Here is a 20,951-nt window from a genome sequence, read left to right on the forward strand (position 1 = left end):
GGAAGAGCACATCGCAGGATGGACACCCGCTGAACCCTGTGGAAGTCGACATGCGCCCGGGAGGAGCGTGACGCCTGAGGACTGAGTACCTCAATGATAAAAAAAAGACAAAAAAGACACAGAGAAGAAGTATCCACGTGTGGAATTACATGGTCGAAGCCAAACCCAGGAGTGCTGGTGAATTCGGGCCATTCCCGACGATGCGGAAAAGGGGACTGGGGTGTGGCCCCGGAGGGCGGAGTCAGGGCAGCGTATGCTCCCAGCGCGCCTCTAAATTTAAAGGGGGGGGGAGGTTTTTTCTGGTGAAAAAGGTTCTGTCTCCAGTCCCTTGGAAGGGATGCCCAGGCAGTATGGAGGAAAGGGGACGGGACGTAAGTTTAAGGCATAAGACAAGGATGTCCGTGGTCGACAATGCTGTTCATTCTGTAATTAGAGCCTCTAACTGTGTACCTCGTGGAAGAATGTAGGGAGGCACGAATAAGAGTGCAAGGAAAGTGGCACCTCGTGTCCCTGTATGCAGATGATATGCTGCTTTATCTCCAGCAACCCCAGACTAATCTAGAAAACATACTGGAAGTATTGGAACGCTATGATGCACTCCCCAGCATAAAAGTGAGCACACAAAAGTCAAGTCTGTTTCCAATGGCACAGTATGTGGCTGAGCCGGCTGAAGGGCTGCCAACGCTTCCAGTCCCAGGAGCAAGAGATAAGTTCTGTTATCTAGGAGTAGAAGTATATCATGATCCCAGAGAGGAATATGAAGACAACACGTCGAAAGTAGTAAGCAGGGTGTCTAAATATATGGATTTCTGGGTGAAATCTCCCCTTTCAGTAATGGGCAGAGCTGCACTCCTGAAGAAGGTGGCTCTACTGAGGCTTCTCCACTGTTTTTCTAATTTTCCGTTTCATATACCCAAATGTTTTTTAAGGAGCTAGACACTATATGCAGGAGTTTCTTGTGGCGTTCTGGTAGATGCAGGCTGGCCCTGGCGAAATTACAAGGGACGTACGACCAAGGGGGAATACGAGTCCCAAACTTTGAAATGTGTTATGTCGCGAGCCATCTGCAATTTGTAGCGGGCTGGTTGTCGGATAAGCCGACCCAAGACACCCCCTGTTGCAACCGGCTTGTAATCCATTCTTTTTTAAAGAAGTAGCTTGGTTACAAGATGCATGTTTCAACAACCTGCCTCTACTGCTTCGGTTAGGTAAAGGTATGTGGCGCAGGGCCTGCAAACTGCTGGGAATTAGGACACCATACTCCCCTCAGGTGGTGCTGAATGCGAACCGTCACCAGGAGAGGTTAACGTTGCGGAGGCACTGGGAGCCGGCAGGATTGGCCACAGTGGGGGACCTCCTGAATGAGGGGAAACCCCAGGAGTTTGGAGCACTGGCGGCCGCGACAGGGTTACAAACAGGCCACCCTTAACACACGCTTCCATACTACATAGCAATATCGGAAGGGGGGCATGCAGTGTCTAGAATCTATGACTTAATTATTAACCAACAACCAGGGAGGACCATTAACACTAAACTGAGCTGGGAAAGGGATCTGCAAGAGACCTTTAAGTAAGGAGAGTGGGAGAGAGTACTGTCGTATCACAAACATGTGTCAAGAAACGCAAGATTGCATTTGCTACACCTGTATGTGACCCATAGAGCATACCTGACTCCTAAGAGAATGTCAGGGTTTAATAAAAACCCAGAATAATGTTGTCCGAAATGTAAATTGGTTGATGCAGATATGGTCCATATCTTCTGGGCATGTCTAAAGGTGGCACAATATTTGAATGAAATGGCACGCTTATTGGCAAAAGCTGATGTGGTGCAAAATGTACACTCTTCCTAGGCCTATGAACTTGAGGCACATGAGCAAACCTAAAGATCTAGGGTATGCATTGGCCAAGCGTAGGATAGGGATGAACTGGAAAAGTCAGACTGTCCCTGATGCCAGACAATGGTAGACGGATATGCAAAAATGGACATTGGCGGAGACGGCTGTATGGCAGGAAGCTGTACGCCAAGACCAAGGTGACATAGTACAGACATTGATACATGGAAAACAATGCTTCACACTCTGTCATTGGTTTATCCAACTTGGAACAATGGGTCACTACAGCTGTAAAGTACAGGGTCCCTAGAACTAAGTAAACTGTGCTAAAATGTGGTTCTGCAAAGCAACATTCATACTTGTACTTATATCATGGAAGTGACAGCTGGGGGGCGGGGGTGGGTTAACGGGGACACGAGCCTGAGCACGATGGTTAAATCAGTTTAATGTGTAATCAATGTTATGGCTTTTTGTTGTAAAAGTTCATAAAAAATAAAAATTAATTAAAAAACTTTTTTCCCTCTGAGGCTGGTGCTGAGGAGGGGGACTGGAACAAACCCTTGTTAGCCACCTTGTGCTGTTTGCGTCTGTGCTGGCTAGGGGATCTGTCCACTTGTCTGGACCATCTCTCCTGAAAGCCCCTAAAGCCTCCGAAGGGCCGACCTTTACACGAGCGCTGGTGCTGTCTGGGAGAAATTCTTTTTCTTATTAAGTTCTTCATCCGTTGTCGAGTGGAACAAGTCCCCTCCCCATCGAAACGCAGGTTGAGAATACGCTCCTGTACGTCAGGGTTGATTTTTGTCACTTTGGGCCAGGCCATCCTGCTCATGTCTGTGGCAATACAAATGGCTCGGCCTGATGTGTTAATGTGGGCCACCATGGACTCCATTATATCCTGGGCCACGATTTTGGCCTCTGCCAGCACAGACTTGAAGTGTGCCTGGCTGTGGGCGGGGAGCTCGGGAAGTAAGTCTGCAATCTCCAGCCACAGTTTCTGGTTGACAGTTGCCAACATGGCATCAGCGTTGGCCTGGCGCAGGTGGTGAGTGGCGTTGGAGTACATTTTCTTTCCAAATGCTTCCAAGAGCTTTTCCTCCTTGCCCAGAAGTGCAGACGCCGAAGCCGCTAAGAAAGACTGTGGCTTTGAGTATAGTGATGCTGCCACTATGACCGAGGAGTGTGGTTGGGGGTGTGCCGACAATAGGAGGGAATCCCCTTCCGTTTGCCTGTACTTAGCATTGAGACGCTTGTTGGTAGGATGGGTAGAATGTGGCTTGAGCCAGCCTTTTTTGGCTGAGGCTTCGACATCCTTTTGAAGTGGAATTACAGTTCCAATAGGAGGACATAATTTAAGTACCTCAGCCAGGACCCCTGCCTCGGGTTGTTCCACCTGTGGCTGCAGGATGCATAGGTACTCCGCCAAACCCGCCAGTCTCTCATGAAATGCGTTGGCTGACGATGGGGTGTCCGGGTCTTCCTCCTCGTCTGTGTCCACTGTTGTGTCCTGCGGATCTGGTGGAGCCAGAGTAGTGCTGGGCGTAGGCAGCTGTGGCATGCTGATTATCAGTGTCGGAGGCTGCTGAGGGGGCTGAGTGGAGCTTCCGTGATTGGTATGGGAGCATGTCCCTGGTTACGTCCCTGAGGATGGTACCCATCTGTGGTGAACTCATGAGGGCGAGGAACTTCACGAAGAACCTGTCTTCGCACGCAGGAGGTGTGCCTAATGGGATAGGCGTAGTGGTCGGGCCCTGAGGCTGCAGTGTCCCGAGCGTGGCCTTTCTCGCCAATTTGAGTGATGCATTGCAGAGGTATAGGATGTGGACCAGGCGACAGGCGTTATCCAATCCCACCTGGAAGTGCACTCCCCTGCCTGATCTCCGAAGGGGAAGGGCGCCGGGTGAGTCGCCATTTTGTTTGGCCCGGTGGCCATTTTGTCTAGCTCCGAGTCACGTGCCCGAGTCGTGGTGCTTGGTGAGCTGGGTCCCCCCTCCACCAGTATGCTGAGCAGTGGTGGTTGCAACCTTCCCTGCACCTCAAGTCGAGACCGGGTAGGCGGAGTGCCCTCAGCGATGGTGCCGGCAGTGCTGCTTACAGGCAACCCCCTCTCAGACATGGGTCCAGTACTAGGGTGCAGCCCCTTTTGTTGCGGCCCCTCAGCAGTACCACCGGTAGGATCTTGTGACCCCTCCGCCTGTGGGATGGTAGCTGGGGAAGCCTCAGTATTTCTGCAGGTTTTAGAAACTGAAAGGTCCCTCCCGCTTGGGAGCTTCACAGGGAAGGAGTCGCCCTTGCGGGGTGCGGAGGAGAACAGGGCACCTACCTTGGGCCTGGTCTTCCATTTCATGTATGCTTTAATGACCTCTGAAGGCGATCTGCTGAAGAGCTCCTGCCACCTGGCTAGTCGATTCTTGAACGTGCACAGAGTCAAGGCGTTGCACGCAGTACAGCCGTCCCAGCCGTGGTCTGGGCCAAGGCACCGGAGGCAGAGAGCGTGAGGGTCAGATGTTGAGAAGGGACCCTCGCAGGCTGGATACCTGCTGACGCCCGCCATCGTCGACATGCGCCGGGGAGGAGCGTGGTGCCAGAGGACAGAGCAGTACCTAACAACTGAAAGAGAAAAAGAGAATACTTCCCCAGGGGAAGAGCGTGTGGAATTACAAGGCCAGAGGCCTAAACCAGGAACGCTGGTGAAACCGGTCCATTCCTGTCAATGTGGAAAAGAGGACTGGAGAGTGGCGACGTTGGGCGGAGTCAGGGGAGCGCATGCTCCGAGGGCCGTGCCCCACGCGCATCTAAATCTAAAGGGGAAGATGATTTTTCTGGTGAAAAAGGTTCTGTCTTCTGTATTTAGCGAGGGACGCCCATACGGTATGGAATGGAGGAAAGGGGACAGGACATTGGAGTATGTCTGAAAATGGTTTTTCCCGCTCAATTTTGCACTTTGCCAGGCCTTGTGGGTAATAAATTCTAGAATGATTCGCGCAAGTCAGACCTCTATGAATTCCCACGGGTGTCCTCTTTTCAGAAATGCATGGGGTTCCCTGTTTTCCTTGGTGGCTGCGACACCCCAGATCCAAATCTGTCGGTTGTCCACAAGACCAAAATCCTAAAACTGCCCTCTTCCAAAACCCTTTGGGATAGCAGTGGTTTAGCCTTTTCTCCTTGCGCCCAGGTAGGTGCATCCACACATGTGAGGTACTGTTTTCGTCGGGACACTTGTGAGAATGTGGGAAGGTAGGACATGTGTTGATGCTGGCATGTTTCGGTGGTTTCCTGGTGGGAAATGTCTGAAAATTGTGTTTTTTACCCTACATTTTGAACTTTGCAGGGCCTGGTGGGTAATACATTCTAGGGCGATTTGCGCAAGTCAGACCTCTTTGGATTCCCACAAGTGTCTTCTTTTCAGAAAGGCTTGGGGTACCCTGTTTTCCTTGGTGGCTGTGACACCCCAAGCTCAAATCTGTGCGTTGTCCACAAAGCCAAATCAAGTCTCCCCCCAACCCCCCAGGGCATTTGATGTACAAGTGGTTTAGCCTTCTCCCTTTGTGCCAAGGTAGGTGCACCCACACATGAGGTACAGTTTTCGTCGAGACAACTGTGGGAATGTGGAAAGGTAGGACATTTGTTGTTCTCTCTTGGTTTTGATAACATTTTCATACATTTGCTCCTGCAATTTGTTACACAACCCTTTAATTTCCCAAATGTAACCCTGTAGGCACTGTACGCTTTTGAAGGATAGGTGACTTGTGCAGGTTACAAAAGGTCTTCCTGTGCTCTTTCATAAAATGTATGCTTGCCATTCCTCACGACATTTGTTTTCCTTATTTTCACATGCTAAATACGTCTGTATAGGCCGTCGGCATTAAAATTCTGTGTTCCATGGCTCAGTTTTCGGCTTGTGGTATTGCTTGTTGGGTGAAACATCACAAAAAATGTGTGATTTCCTAACTAGAAGAGTAGGGAGAATGTAGTGGTGCATTGCTTTTCTCAATATTCACAGAAGCCATTACCTTACAGGTCCAAACATGTCCAGCAAGTACCTTTTTTCTGTCCTTTTTCCAATTTTTTTCACAAACTATGGGAATATTACCTACATAGTTGTTGCCTGACCTCCGCAAATGACCCCTTCCTTAATGAGGAATTCTGGCTACTTTACAGAAATGTATGACTTTCTGTCTAACCATTCAGCTTTCCTACCCTCCTCTTCCATTCTGTCCATGCATGTCCTATTGGAAAAAAAGGGAAAAATCACCTACCTCTCACAAAACTGATGGCAACCTTATAAAAATATGTTTTTTTTTCCACTCAACCTGTTCTTGAAAGCCTGGAAAACAGTGAATTCAGAACAGCAAACCGTTTGTTCCTAGTTCTTACAAGGAAAGAACTACCGGCTTCTTTTGTACATCATTTTATTGGCATTTTCTGAAAAAACACAAAATGTGCTCTTTTTTGTTATTTCATCTCACCCCGTACAGCAAACTAGGATTCCTTGGTGGCGTAATGACCACCTACATGTGGGAAAAGAGGAGCAACATTTGGCCGAGATATCTCATGTAACAAAAACGTTAAAAGGGATTGAATGGCGACATGCCGAAATCTCCATAAAAGGGCTCAGCACTGGAAGGGAAAACCCTCAGCATTTAAGGGGTTAAATGTAGCTTTGTATTATGGGGGAAAACGTGGGTGCATTCTTAAGACCAACTTGTTTTTATACACTGTAACAAAAGGCTCAGTCACTGACAAAGCTTGAAGCTCTCTAATTCTATGAAAAGACGTAATGGCTACAAGAAAAGCCACTTTATAGTGAGGCCATTGAGGGATGATTTGTGCATTTGCTCAAAAGGTGGACCCATGAGCTTGATACCACATTTGAATCCAAACCTGGTGGCGGGTTAGCCACCTGTGGGTGTAATCGTTTTACTCGTTCCATGAAGAATTTAACAACTGCAATTCTCCACCAAGAGACAATGTTTTGTAGGCAGACAGTGCCGCTAAATGAACCTGTAATGACTTAAAGACGAGTGCTGAAACTAATAACTGTGAGCGATAATGCTGAAAATGTGACAGTGAACAGTCAATGGATTGATGTTCGACTTTCTACACAACACGACAAACCTTTTCCACTAATTAAAGCAGTGACTAGTGTTGGGTTTTCATGTGTGATGAATCCTTAAATGTTGTCACTTCTCCCCGAGGGGAAGCTCCTTCCCATGAGGCCAGGGAGGTGAGGCCGCTACCCGATAGTCTTCCTGGGATTGGTACACAGCGGGAGGATCTGATGGGGAGAGACTGCCCCTCTAGGGACAAGGATGGCCATCTAGGGAAAAACACCCTACACACCTCCCTATTCTGTAGACCCAATACCTTACCCAACACTTCCAAGTAACTACACAAACATTAAGATTTAAAAACTACTGATAGTAGACCCATGTATGACAGCAGTGCATGGAAGACTGACGAAACTTAAAGTACTGAGCCTAGTTGGCTCACAAGAAGCATGTGGAATACGACAGAGCCACTGACAACAAGGACTGACGTTACGTAAGGGTGGGACAAGAACTATTATGAGGAAACGAAAGGAGGACTTGGAGTTTTCTACTGCGGAAGTCAGGGGTCTGCGACAGCTACAGGGGAGATTCGAACCGTATGAAGGAGAGAGGATCAAGGGCTGTTCCAGAGAAAAGAGCAAGAGGGTGAGACGTTGCTGAAACAGCAGAGAAGGCTGAATCCTATTGGGACTACAGAAGGAGCGACAGTCCTGAACCTGTGGTGAAGTGGACCATCGGGTTCAGTCAAGTGCTGTTCCCGAGAAGGACGAGACATCGTCGAAATAGCAGAGGAGCCACGGGAGGCCCACTCCTACTTGAATTTCCGAAGGAGTAGCAATCTTGCACCTCTGATGAAGTGGGCCATCGGTCCAGTGACGATACCAAAACCGTTCGAAGTTGGAGGGGTTTGAGGAGCTACTGGAGAAGGCCGGTCAGAACAGAGAGGCTGACGGGAAGACCTACAAACCATGGAAGAGCCAGTGGCATGCCCCATTTGGAAAGCAGCTAATGGGGTACTTGGGAGACCCAGAAGGGTGGAGTGGAGCGCCAAGCATAGCCTCAGGGATAAACTCCCTTGTCCCAGTGGTATCAGAGATACCACTGACCAAAAGAGAAGGGTTTGGGATCCACACACAAACCCAGAGAGAATCAGAGGAAGTCTCCCTCATGATGGGGGTCAAGTAAAGCCACTGGCCACCAGGGAAGGGTCGAGAACCCAAGAAGAGAACCATAACACAAGTTATCTTCTTCGCGTCAGTACCTAGCAGGAAAGTAACGCATGTCTGCCAAACCAAAGCAGTAGAGTGATACGGGTCTGGGACCCGCGCCCACAAGAAAAGAAGATTACGAGTCATATTCCTCTTGGCACGAGAGTGTACCAAATATTGCTAAGGCAGGGACTGGGATCCTCATCGCAAGTGGATCTTTTTTGTGTCAAATGCCAGGGAAAGGCTGGTGTTGTTGAACTGTGAAACCAAGTGAAAGAAAGGCCAAGGGAAGGGAGTCATTCTCCCTAGTGTTGTGAACTGTGAGAACAAAGCCAAGGAAGGACGGGAGAAGGGAGTCATTCTCCTGGTAGTTGGGCTTGCAAGGAGGAACAAACCAAGTGATCTGGGGAAAGCTAGTCCTTCCCCCCTTGAGTAAACAGTCTGAAGTCGAATGTTAAAGGATCCTAAATCCTTTGATTGTGAAGTATTAAAACCAGGGGAAGGGAGTCATTTCCCCTGGTGAACAACTTGCAACCCGAACTGTCCCATCCAGTCCTGGTGGAGGGAGTAATTCTCCTGGACTAAGATCATTGGCGCAACCTTTAATTCAGTTTTAAGTGTAAGGGAGAGAGATATGGACATTTTGACACAGGACGGTGGACTAAGTTACAAAGACATTCTGACAGACTCATAGCACTTTACTTGAGGCAGGGGAACCCTTCACAGAAATAGGGAAAGATGGGTTTTCCCTTTACTTTATACTGAATAAAAGCCTACAGAAATCACTATGCCACCTGTGTGTCAGTCGCCTCCTTCTGCACCCTTACAATGCTTCCCTCATAATTTCAATGTCCAAACTCTGTGACCTCAGGAGCTAAGAGGCTAAGCTGGTTCTGTGAGGTTGGGGATGTAGAATTTGACCTTGACCCTGCAACAGTATGTTGCGAGTGGGTGTCAATTGTATTGGTGGAAAGAGACATCATGAGGAGGTGGGAGTACCACGTCTGGTGTGTCCACATTGGTTCAATGAGAATCATTGTCAAGTGTTCCTGGTGCATTTAGTGGATCACTCTGTTCAAGAGTGGTGTGGCGGGGAGAGGGAGGCAGGAGAAACAGAAGCAAAGCTTACCTGATTGAGATTGATTTATCATAAAGACCACTTTGGTCTTCAGCTCTTCATACTTTCTTAGGCCCCATTCTTTTACTTGGGACACATGTTTTATCTTTCTTTCCTTCCAGGAAAAATAATTAACTATTCCTTCCTTCTGGTATCTGTGTCTTTCTTTCAAAATAATTAAGTTCATTAATGATGACGTTGAGCTTTTCTCACTCTCCTTCAACTCCCTTTTTGGGATCATAATTATTATTTTTCTTGTATTTGCACAGTTCTGTTTCAACAAGGATATCAGAGCACTATATCAATCCTTGAAGGGGAAGAGAATGGAAATATTTCTGAGACTGTCATAGTTTACATTCAACAAGGATATTCCCCTACAAATCAATTCTCCTTCAGAGAGTGGTATTGCTCTCCTTGCCTTATCACACACAAAATTCAATAGATTTATCTTCACCAGATAAATGTCTCACCAGGAAACGTCATCAGGGATCTTACGGGTTGGGCGAAAGTTTTGTTTCTCAGCTGCACTATTGAGCTGACTTCCTCAGCATCTTCTCGCATATGCTCATTGTTCCTTTCCTGTTGGTTATTCAAGTCTCAACGAGGAGCCGCTCCATTTGTTGCAGCTTCCCTGTGGCAGTATCAGCATAGTTGCACAGGTCGGCTGCCGACCACGATTCTCTCGCGGTCACCCCAGCACCAATTCTCAAGCCCCATTCGGCTCGTCTATTCTCAGGCTCTCGGTTATGCTGGCTTCTCAGCATTCCCTGTGCTGCTTCCCAGCAGATTTGGATTTCACGTGCCCTGTGTCCTCCTGCGGCTTCGCCTCTTCCCAGGTTCACGTTACCAGGGAACCTCCCCTGCTTCGAGATGCCTTCCTCTCTCGCTTTTCATCTCCCTTTCCAACTCGTACTTGACAAGTGTTACTCTTTCAATCCACTCGTCTCAGCTGATTGTTCACTTTTTTCCTTAAAGAAACAGTTTCTATTTCTTTGGAATAATAGCATCAGTTATCTTCTTCTTCGTCCCGTCCTGAGTGTTAACAGGGTTTGACAGACCTATATATGCCAACATGTTTACTGGTCAAGGGATTTCCTCACAGGAACGCGAGTCCTTGTCCCCTAAGGCGGAATGTCTCCAAATGAGGTCCCACTTGCCTCTACCACTTGGGAGGGCGTTGCAGATCGGGCTCGCCTCCCTAGCCTCATCGGGGGATGGGGGGGGGTTCTCCAACTTGGGGAGAAAGGATGAATTCCCTCGATTTGGCACAGTAGGCACCACCTCCGAATCGTCTGCATGAATATGGACAATCTCGGGGTGTGTGTTCTACCCCGTTTGTTGATGCGAAACATGGTTGCTGTACTGTCTGTTGTAATTAGCACATTTTCCACTTCAAGCAGTTGTTGGACTGCATGCAGTCTTCTGTATACCGCTAGAAATTCCACAACATTTATGTGCTTTTTTGTTAGTGGAAGAGACCATGTTTCCTGCGCTGTACAGATCAGGGAATGGGTTCCCCACCCTGTTAGCGATCGTAAGGTGATGTGGTGGGTTGACAAACATTGTCCCTTTTAACATGTTTTCTTTTGTCCACCATTTTGACACCCCTGTTTTGCATATTAAAAAGTAACTTTGGGTCTCACCCTAAGTTACTAGGGTAATCCAGACGTGGACCCTGTGCTCACTGTTCTTAGAGAGGCGCAGCTCCACCTCACTGATGAGGCCCAGCCAGGCCGAAACACATGTCTGGGGTTGCTGTTGGTAATCTTATTCAGAAGAGAACTGCCTAGGATTTTGGTGCTGGACTGGGCAGGACAAAGACTGATATGTTGTGGATAGTTCTCTTCTGTGAAAGGGATAGTGAGCTAAAAAATCTGGACTCCCCCGTGACTGAGGCTGGTAGAGAGACTCCCAGAACCCCATTTTGCACCATTTTAAAGTCAATGCCAGTGTGTGAGAAACTTCCACTAGATCGTCCCAGACTCCCTCTGCTTGAGGTCACTTTTGCTAACCACTCTTGTATTGGGCGCTTGTTTAGTCTGGCGTATGGCACAATGAAGATACAGGATGCCATCATGTCGAGCGGATTTGGCATTGCGGCGAATACGAAGACGGAAGTGAAAAATTCGAGAAATCGAATGAAGTGCAAGAGCAGTGTTCCTAAAGCGACTAGAGCGTGTGGAAAAAGGTACTGAGTTTGCAGAGCCTCTTTTTATACTGTTTCCAACCTCATGTCAGACACTGAGTGCACAGAGGCAGGCGCCAAGCCACGCCGTGCCCCACTGGCAGCGGAAACAGCTGCACTGGGAGATAGACATCAAAGATGGGGGATCTGGGATTGGAAAGAGTCCATTAGATACCATGAATGAGTACGTTTGACTTCCAAGCATCCTGAAATTTGACTATTCAACTAGTATGCCCTACTCCCAAATATTTTGTATTCATGAATGACATGCCAAACATACTCATGCTATGCTACCAGCCATAAAGAATGGGGATAGGTAAATAAAGAAGGTGCATTGATCTTACCTTGCATCTTGGTGATGGTATTGGAGCAGCCTTTTCAACCTCAGGAGCGGGCTGATGTTCAGAAGCAACCTACAAACAGACCAAGGAACAAATATGAGGCTATGTTCCAGATAAATGAGAAAATACCAGAACAAAATGCACTTTGCTGCAATTTGGCCTTATGTAGTGGCTGCTAGTGATCTTTCAAACAAGTGAGTGTGTAAATATGTTCATAGAGTAAGATCACTTGAGGAAAATGAGACAACCATTTCCGGCACCTCAAGCTCTGAGGAATTCTGGGGGTATGCCACTGCAAAACCTTAGTCTGGCATTTCATAATCAAGTCGAATCCAGCACGCAATTGTTATAGCTGGGATGACTATACAGATTAGGCATTAGGAAGCAATACTGGCAGAGTTTGCTACTATTACACTTGGAAAAACACCAATAATAAACCATATGTAGATGAAATTACACAATTTTTCAATATTGGTGAAAGACACAACTTTACCTACTTTAAATACTGTGCTAGACATCTGGCCCTGTGCTAATAATTTAAAATCAGAATTGACAGAAAATAAAATGCACACAGAATTGCTATTGTAAGAGTGCTAAAACCATGCATCAGGTTATATTTTTTCAAACCTTTTTATTGATGCTATAACTCACTCCTTCCCGATAACACTCCCTCCTCCCAGCTACCACTTCCTCCTCTACATATGTAGTAGTACACAGTAGTAGTACATGTAGTAGTACACAGTACTACTACATCCTCCTTCCAACTACTCAAATGCCAACCCTTCATCCTGTACCATTCGCTTCACAACCACTCCTCACACTAATCTTTCTAACCACACTTGCCACCCAAACCCGCACATGCCCTCAATACAGCAGTAGCACTTTCACTCGCTAGTCAATACCTCACTACCTTCCAAAATCACCTCTACACTGCACCACTCCTTCCTTCCTCCTGCTGGTCTCTTGAGCATACACCTCCTCCTCCGACCACACCCTCATAATTCACACTTTATGCTTCCTATTGTTAATTTATAATTCCTTCTTGCCTCCATCCTGGGATTGGGCCTCTTTCCCTGCCCAATCTGGCCGTGTCTTCCCAACCGAGGCAGTGATGTGTAATGTGAAGTTAGAGACAGCGGGATAAAGCCACGCTCACTTTGCTGGCATCGACCTGCCACGGTACGGCCATGGGACTGGGAAGTCCAATGTATCTGTCCATGTTAGCCTGCCCCATTCAGGGTGTCATTCTTGGAAGTCAAAGTGGGTGATTGGTTTTGGCCCCCACAAGTACGGTATTACTACAAAATATTGCAGACCAACACTGCTAATTGGAAAATACAGAACTTTTAAAGACCCATTTCACTGCATTGATAGTAAATGTGGGGGGTATAAGGGATCAAGAGTAAGACTTGGACACAGTGGCATCTTAAGTGTGGGTTACAGACATATTTGGTAAAAAGAAAAAGAGGTTGGAGAAATCCTACCTTTCCCTTATTCTAAGAGAGGTTTCCTTAAAAAAAACAAAGAAACATCCGTGTCAGGATGTTAAAGCGTCCTTTGTCCAAAATCCTGACCCTTGTATGCTAAAAATGAATATAATGTGGGGTTTTACATAAACATAAAGTTCTATGTTGCAGCAAAACAAAAAAAGAATAGAGTTCCACTAGGAAGAGAGTCTTCCTTTCCCCTAGATTTCCTCTAGTGGTCCAAATGTCACTTTGTTAAAGTTCCAGCTTTGTTCAAGGGGGAAATGCTCTTCCCTTGAATTTCTTCAAAGCACACAATTCACTTGAAAGCACAATTCTCTTGAATACACACAGTTCTCTTGAAGGTTTTGTTTAAGGGGGAATCCCTTTCCCTTGAACCACCTTGAAGCATATACAACTCTCTTGTTACTGTTTTCACAACTTCACCGAGGGGTATTGACCCTATGGACCATACACCAGGGAAAGGGAAAAGACAGACTCTCCTGCCAGGGTATTGCAACTTTATAACTTGGCTTTAAAAAAGGGGTATGGGTCCTCCCTTTTCTAGTGTTTGACAATTTCAGATTGGGAATGAAATCCCTTGTTTCTCGTCTTCTTGCCCCTGGCTTACTCACCTGTCAAAGGGTGTTACAATTTCTTAATTGGGTGAGGGTGCCATACTCGCACATTGCCTGGTTCACTTTCTGGGCAGGGCTTTTCCACAGGGCCTGGTTCACTACCCTGCCAGGGCTTTTCCACCTTTCATTCACTCTATGTTGTATCCAGAAAGCAATCCTTTTCATATGCTGGGTCCCCGACCGTTTCTTAACAAGGTCCGTGTCAGTTGTACTTCTCTTGCTTTCTCTCAACAATGTGGCCCTTAAAAATGTTTGTATCAGTTTCACTGTCCTTCCTTGAACTCTTCACAATATGTGTATTGGTATCAACTATACCCTCTTTAATTAGACTCGTAACAATGTTCAAATTGCTATCAACTGTTTCGCATCCTTCTCTTGGGATCTCATGCACTGTGTATCGTACGCGGAGTGAGTGGTCAGAAATGAGAGGCGAACAACTTTTGGATGATTTGTCAAAATATGCCTTTTTATTAAAGCGTACATGTTATCAAATGCCTTACTATCTCTACTCTGCCAGGATTTCCCTGCCTATCAAAACTAAAGAAAAACACTCCAACATAGGATATCTAGCCCTCAGTCCTAAACAACAAATATATAAAGAAATGTATGGCAATTCATAGTAAAATCGACAAAAATATTCAGTCTCTCTTGGTAGCCTGGGTGAACTCCCCTTACCCAGGTTGCAAGGTTATTCAGTTCAATGTTCAACAAAAAGGGAACAAGGGAATTTGTATTTTTAACAGTCTCAGTTTAGTTCTCAACTCCTTCAATGTTATAGTATAGTTTTGTTGACCAAAGTTCAAACAGAAAAGCTTCTCTTCTTGGTGAAATAAAGATTTTCCACTTCATCAAATAGTATCAATGTTATTTCCAGGTATGGTGTTTTTGCCACAACTCCCAGTTGATCAAAAAAATAAAAAAAACACCATTGTTAGATTAAAGTAAATCTAATTTCTGCAAATGTTAATGAAGCACAGTTCTTGGTTAACACTTAAATATGTCTCTCTTTACAAGATTAGAAGTCACAGTAGGGATCTTTGTCAGGATAGCTTTACAGCACTTCTACTTCCACTCCAACAACTTCTAATTTTAGACAACTTCTACAAGAGATCATCATAAGGGTCTACGCCTCTGCCTCATAGTATTTCACCTTCAATTATGACAAGATTCACCTTTGGGTACTTCAACACCTTCAAGTAGACGAGGCTCTCTTCCTCTGAACTGTACTTTTCCCAAGGGGCAACCTCTTTGCCTTTCTTGCCTGTCTTCAACAACCTAGAACTGCCGTCTCTCTTCTCCCTAATGGCTTTGACAATGAAGGTTGCATCCACTTTAAAGAACAGTTAAGGTAGCAAGTTTCCTTTCCCCCTTGCCTTTATCCCTCCGCCTTCTGTTAGCCAGAATAATTACCCAGAAGCTTTGTTGGCATTTCCTTGGCTTCAGGCAATGATTGTACATCCTGGTCTTAGGCAATGCTGATATTCTATTTGGCTCACAGTAAGGCTGCGACCGTTCTTTGTCACTGGGACAGGCTGGTTTTAGTCATAATTGGGGAAATATCTTGTTTGCTCTTGGCTTGGGTAATGCTTGCTTTCTCCCACTTGGAATAAAGTGTAAACACTTAACGCCTATTAACACAATGGATGACTGCTTCAGCAAAGATTAAGAAGTTATTCCTTTTTCGGAAATCATAATAATTCACATGTGACTACTTCAATCTTATAAAAACATAGAAAGAAGTTCAACAATAAAGTTTAACCACGTTTCCTCTTCAAGCAAGTGAAAGGAAGAATGCTTGGTCACACGCAAGCGCTACAGTTCAAGTGTTCATTGTCAAACACTTAACGATCAACTTCACTTCACTTTTTCTCATACGCAAGTGATTTAATTAGCTGGATACTGTTGCTGGCAGTGTTCGTGCTAGGAAACAGAACCGTCTGGTTAAACTTACTGGATTCTGTGTTCCTTTTTCCCTGTGCTGGACAACTTCTACGACTTCTGGCTTCACTTGGGACCCACACCCTTCCTCGCTGAAAGCGTCTCAGATCCGGCCACTAAATTAAGGAGCTCCTCTCGCTCCTTAGACTCAAGGTTTCACAACAACTTATCGCCACATTCTTCGACACGCTTCCTGCTCCGCAAGCTCAGCAATTAGGCTCACATGGGGAAAGGTAGCCTTCCTGCACTCTACCGCTGTGCAGCCTCTGCAAATAAGAGTTTGAGGGAACAGGACCCTCACAGGACAAGTAGGTGAAATTTGCTGCATCGTAGTCCCAGCGTCCCTTTGGTTATCCTGCTTTTGCCTGTATTGCCAACACTGTCTTTTTCCTTCTACTTCATACACTCAAGCCACAGTTCCAGCTCCTCCTAATTGCCTGCACCTGAGGTCGCCTTTTAAGCCTCTGAGCTTCCCTCAGGTGTGGGTTATCAGATTTAATTGCCTGACTACTACTAAAGCATTACTCTTTCAGCCCTCTTCCTCATTCCAGTACTTATAGGATTATGTGACTTGGAGTCAAACAACAAAATAAGTTATTTTTGTTAACTTCTTGATTTTAAGGGTAGATTTATTTCCTTTAAAATTGTTTAGAGATGAACCATCAGAATTAGTTGTTAAAGAGGAAGGCAGTTTATTTAAGGCAACATTTTTAAATTCCCTAAGGAGGATCTTTATCCTAAAGTGCCTCAAATGGTCTTTCTATACTTAATGTTTGTTCGTTTTTTGTCATTTGTGTCCATAACCACAGATCTTATATGTGGCTCAGATACATCATAATGACAATAGGTCATTACCCGTTTTGGCAATTTTAAAAGGTTCTCCCTTTTAAAGGACAAATACAGTGTCTCACCTGATGGGATCTCCTCACCACCCTGGGCCTTTGTCTCCTCCTAGGTGATCCTCCCACAGTACACCACCCCCAAGGTCAGGATCAGGAAGCGTCTGGCTTTCCCTGGCCACCTGGGAGGAGACTTTAGGCAGGGGGTTAGTGAGAGATCCATAGGATTCATCACAGCGGCATTCACCCTGAAGTGCCACGGTAACATTTTCACTCTCCCCGGGCTCACAGGTCTTCTGTGGCTGCCTCAGTGTTCCTCATATTTCACCTACAGCTTTGCTTTCGGCCTGCTCGCTAACAGTGGGTTCTGCAAGCCACTCTGCTTCCGCCTTCTCTCCACTGGCACACAGCAGCTCCAGCTGCATTTGACAGATGCAGCAAACTTCTCCCGGTTTCGCTTCTCTGCACGCCATGTCTCTCCCCTGCATGGCATTCCGCAGTCCACTCCTTCCCAGCCTTCCAAACGGCATCAGAACAAGGCAGCTGCAGCGTCTGCCAGTCTTGCTGCTTCTCTGCCTGCTCCTCTCATCTGTTGCTGGTCCTTGCGTGTGGTTGATGTCTCTCCTGCAGTATGGTTCCCGTGGCGTTTTAAGGGTATTTGCTCATCCTTCGTTCCCCATGCCCACACAGGGTTCCTCTTTCTGTAGGGTTTTCTTGAACGTTTCCTCGAGCCGTTAAGTTCCCCATAGCTGTCTGCTTCCTCCAGGTTTCCCGACCTGTGTCGGTAGGAATAACCTTTTTCTCCCTCTCAGGTGTGCCATATTTAAATCTGCCGGCACCTGTCAGAGCCTCGCAACAACTAGCGCACGCCTCCGGCTCCATCAATCTTCTTTGCTCCACTCCTCCTCCTCGTCTCAGTACTGTCAGTTAATTTCCTATGAGAATATCAAAGAGTTATCAGTCAACTGGGGATAGGCATGCACTTTACTATTAGTCATAGCTGGATGTTTTATTCCAACATTATAGTATGTCCTGCAGAATTGAGAAGGTAAAGGAGTTTAAGGACTCAAGGGAAAAAAGTGATAACCTGTTCTATCCAGCAAGTCTAATCCACTCCCATGGGGTTTATCTCCGCCGATGTGGTCCTCCCCCAGACAGCCACCCCCAGGATCATAGTCAAGTAGCATCTGCCTTTCCCTGGCCACATACGGGGCGGTTCTCTCCAGGGAAGCAGTCACGACATCACTAGATATATCAGAAAGGGTTATTGGGGGGGGAGGGGTGCAATGGGGTCTCCCCCTGCATACATATGCAGTGACGTGGGGTAAAAGAAAAAACAAATTTAGTATTTTCAAATTTGCTGTGTTTTTTTTTTCAACATGACTTTTTATTGGCATTTTAACAATAACAAACGCTTTATCAGGCTTTGTGAAATGTTGCTACTGAATAACATAACCAAAATTAACATAACCTCCACTGAGGCAAAAGTAAACATGGGGGGGGGTATTTCGGGGTGGTCCGGGGGGTGGTTGCAGTTGATTCAAATAAGCGTTGCAGGGCTTTAGTTTGTGGTTGGTTCGACCACCGTATCTATGGCCCGAGAGGGCAAGTAGTCTGTTAGTCCATTTTAGTCAGCCAGCAGAGCGCTGGTGGTTGTCTGGCCACGCACGGAAATCTCTGCACAAAGTCAAAGAAGGGGTCCCAGATGATATGAAACTTGTTCCTGTTACCCAGGAGGGTGGCAGTGATTGTTTCGGCTGCAAGGACATCCCACCACTTTGCCCACCACATCGGGATCGCTGGGCCCTCCGGACGTTTCCACAGCCTGGTGATTGAGATTTTAGCTGCCATTAATAGGTTTGTGCAGAGATCCACTAGGTTACCAGTCATTGGGAACTGTTCGTCTCCCAGTAGGATGATGCCTGGGTCCCTCGGCATCGTCAGGCCTGTGATCTGTCGGATTTGTTGCAGGACCTCCCTCCAGAATCTTTCCGCTTTCGGGCATGTCCAGAGGAGGTGAAACAGCATTCCCGTCTCTCCGCAGCCTCTCCAGCAGTGTGGCGGTATGGCGGGGTTGCATTTATGCAGCGTCTCCGGGGTCATGTACCACCTGTAGCACACCTTTATGGCTCCCTCTTTGTTCACCACGCATTTGGAGGCCTTGTGGGTTCTTGTCCAGATGCGGTCCCAGCTGGTCATATCTAGTTCCTTGCCCAGATCTCTCTCCCACCGTCTCATATAGGGTTCCTTGGATCCAGGGTCTGTCTTGTCCAGTAGCTTGTACAGGGTTGAGATCTTCCCCTTGGGTGGGGTTGCCAAAAGTGTGCGTTCCAGTGCAGTGAGTTCTTTGTGCCCATGCGTCCTGATTGTGTCATGGGACAACCAGTGCCGGAGTTGGGCGCAGCGGAACCTCTCGCTCTCTGGAACCTGGAACTTCCTTTTGAAGTCCTCGAACATGAGTAGGGTGTGCCCCTCGTAAAAGTCTGCCACGTGGTTCAGACCTCCCGCCTTCCATCTGGAGAAGGCATTTTGCCCCTGACCTGGGGTGAAGTCTGGGTTCTCCCAAACCGAAGTGAGCGGGCCTGCCGTACTCGAGCATTTCTACCTCCTGGCTGTCTGCTTCCAGCTGTCTACTGTGTTCCTAGTGGTTGATAAGGGTCTGGCGCCTGTGGCAAGCTTGGGCCATGTGATGTGTGGGAGTTATTCTAGCGAGTATTGGCTCCAGTCCTCCTCCAGTTTCAGCCAGCGGGTTCTGTCGGTGCCTGGATGCCACCTAAATGCCGCAGAGAGCTGGGCAGCTAGGCAGTACCTCTCGACCTCGGGGACTCCCAAGCCACCTGACCCGGGCTCCTGAGCAAGACCCTCCTCGTTCCTCTGGGTTTCTTGCCCCCCCAGACGAATTTTAGCATATTTGCTTGAAGTTTCTGCTTGGCTTTTTTGGGGATTGCTACTGGGAGGGCTTGGCAGTGATAGATCAGTCTGGGGATCAGGTTCAGTTTGAGTGTTGTGATCCTGCCCAGCCAGGATATTTCTTGATCTTGCCAGCAGGCCATGTCCGATTGCGGGTCTTTTAGCAGGGGTGGGAAGTTTAATTTATAGGTGCGTTCTGCTAGCTTGGGTAGGCGGACACCTAGATAGTTTAAGTGGGATCTGGCCCATGGGATCGGAAGGCTAGCTGATAGCGAGTCCAATGTTGTTTTTGGGATATTAATGCCCAATGCTATGGATTTAATTAAAGTTGATCGAGAATCCGGATGCCATTTTGAAGCTGTTCAGCTCTTCCCAGAGCACCGCTAGGGATGTGCCTGGCTGTGATAGCGTCAGCGGCACGTCATCGGCGTACAGGGCCGCTGTATAAATGTTGCTCTGGAATTTGAGTCCTTGGATTACAGTGTTCTGTCGGATCCTGGTGGCGAACGGTTCCATTGACAAGGCGAAGATAAGAGGTGACAGGGGGCAACCCTGGCGGGTGCCTCTTGTGATTTTGATCCTGGGGGACGTGACTCCATTGATTCTCAGATTTGTGGTTGGGGGTTGATAGTATGCCATTGTCCCCTTTCGAAACTTCGGGCCAAAACTGTAGTGCTGCAGAGTCTCTCCTATGCAGACCCAGTCCAGCATATCAAATGCCTTGTGTGCGTTGAGAGACACTACTGCCAGTTCCCCTCCCGTTCCGTTGGCCATCTCGATTATATTTAAGGTACGCCTGGTATTGTCCATGGTATTACGACCAGGGATGAAGCCTGTTTGGTCCGGGTGGATGAGATCCGGGAGGAGCCTGGTGAGCCTGCGTGCTAATAGCTTAGAGAAGATTTTGGAGTCCACATTCATCAAGGTGATGGGGCGGTATGACGAGCAGAGTTTTGGATTTGCGCCTGGCTTCGGAATCAGGATCGTGATTGATTCCTCCATGGAGGGGGTGATGGAACCTGTCTCCAGGAAGGAGTTGAAAAGCGAGGCTAAATGGGGGGGGGGGCAGGATGTGATTGTATTTCTTGTAGAATGGTGCTGGTAGTCCGACGGGGTCGAGGGTTGTGTTCTTCATTGAGCGGATCACTTCCGATACCGCTTCCAGAGAAATGGGGTCCTCCTGGGTGTCAATCTGCGGATGGCGGGGCAGCCCCGGAACCGTTCGCAGATAGGATGTGTGCGCTGCCACCTCTGTGGGCTTCCCTGACATTATGTTTCTGTGGTGCTCGGTCATGATGGATAGATTTTCAGGGTCCGAGCCGTGGGGGATCCCGTCTTGGTCACGTAGGACTGTGATGTTGTTTCTGGTGTGCACTTTCTTGAGCTTGTGCGCAAGTAGGCGGTGGCTTTGTTGCTATTCAGGTAGTAAT

At 47.3% G+C, this 20,951-nt stretch overlaps 1 protein-coding gene across 4 annotated transcripts in view; it reads right to left on the reverse strand.

Moving 5' to 3' along the window:
- The window catches only part of FAM13A (family with sequence similarity 13 member A), a 2,868,510-nt gene that overhangs the window by 1,691,793 nt on the left and 1,155,766 nt on the right, over positions 1–20,951 (reverse strand). For all 4 annotated transcript variants that reach the window (XM_069630746.1, XM_069630744.1, XM_069630745.1 and 1 more), the window contains one exon: positions 11,734–11,802. In XM_069630746.1, coding sequence (XP_069486847.1) covers positions 11,734–11,802 — 69 coding nt within the window. The remainder of the gene's footprint in view (positions 1–11,733; positions 11,803–20,951) is intronic.

The sequence above is a fragment of the Ambystoma mexicanum genome, chromosome 6q (genome assembly GCF_040938575.1).
Source record: "Ambystoma mexicanum isolate Mex_15411 chromosome 6q, UKY_AmexF1_1, whole genome shotgun sequence".
NCBI classification, from domain to species: Eukaryota; Metazoa; Chordata; class Amphibia; order Caudata; family Ambystomatidae; genus Ambystoma; species Ambystoma mexicanum.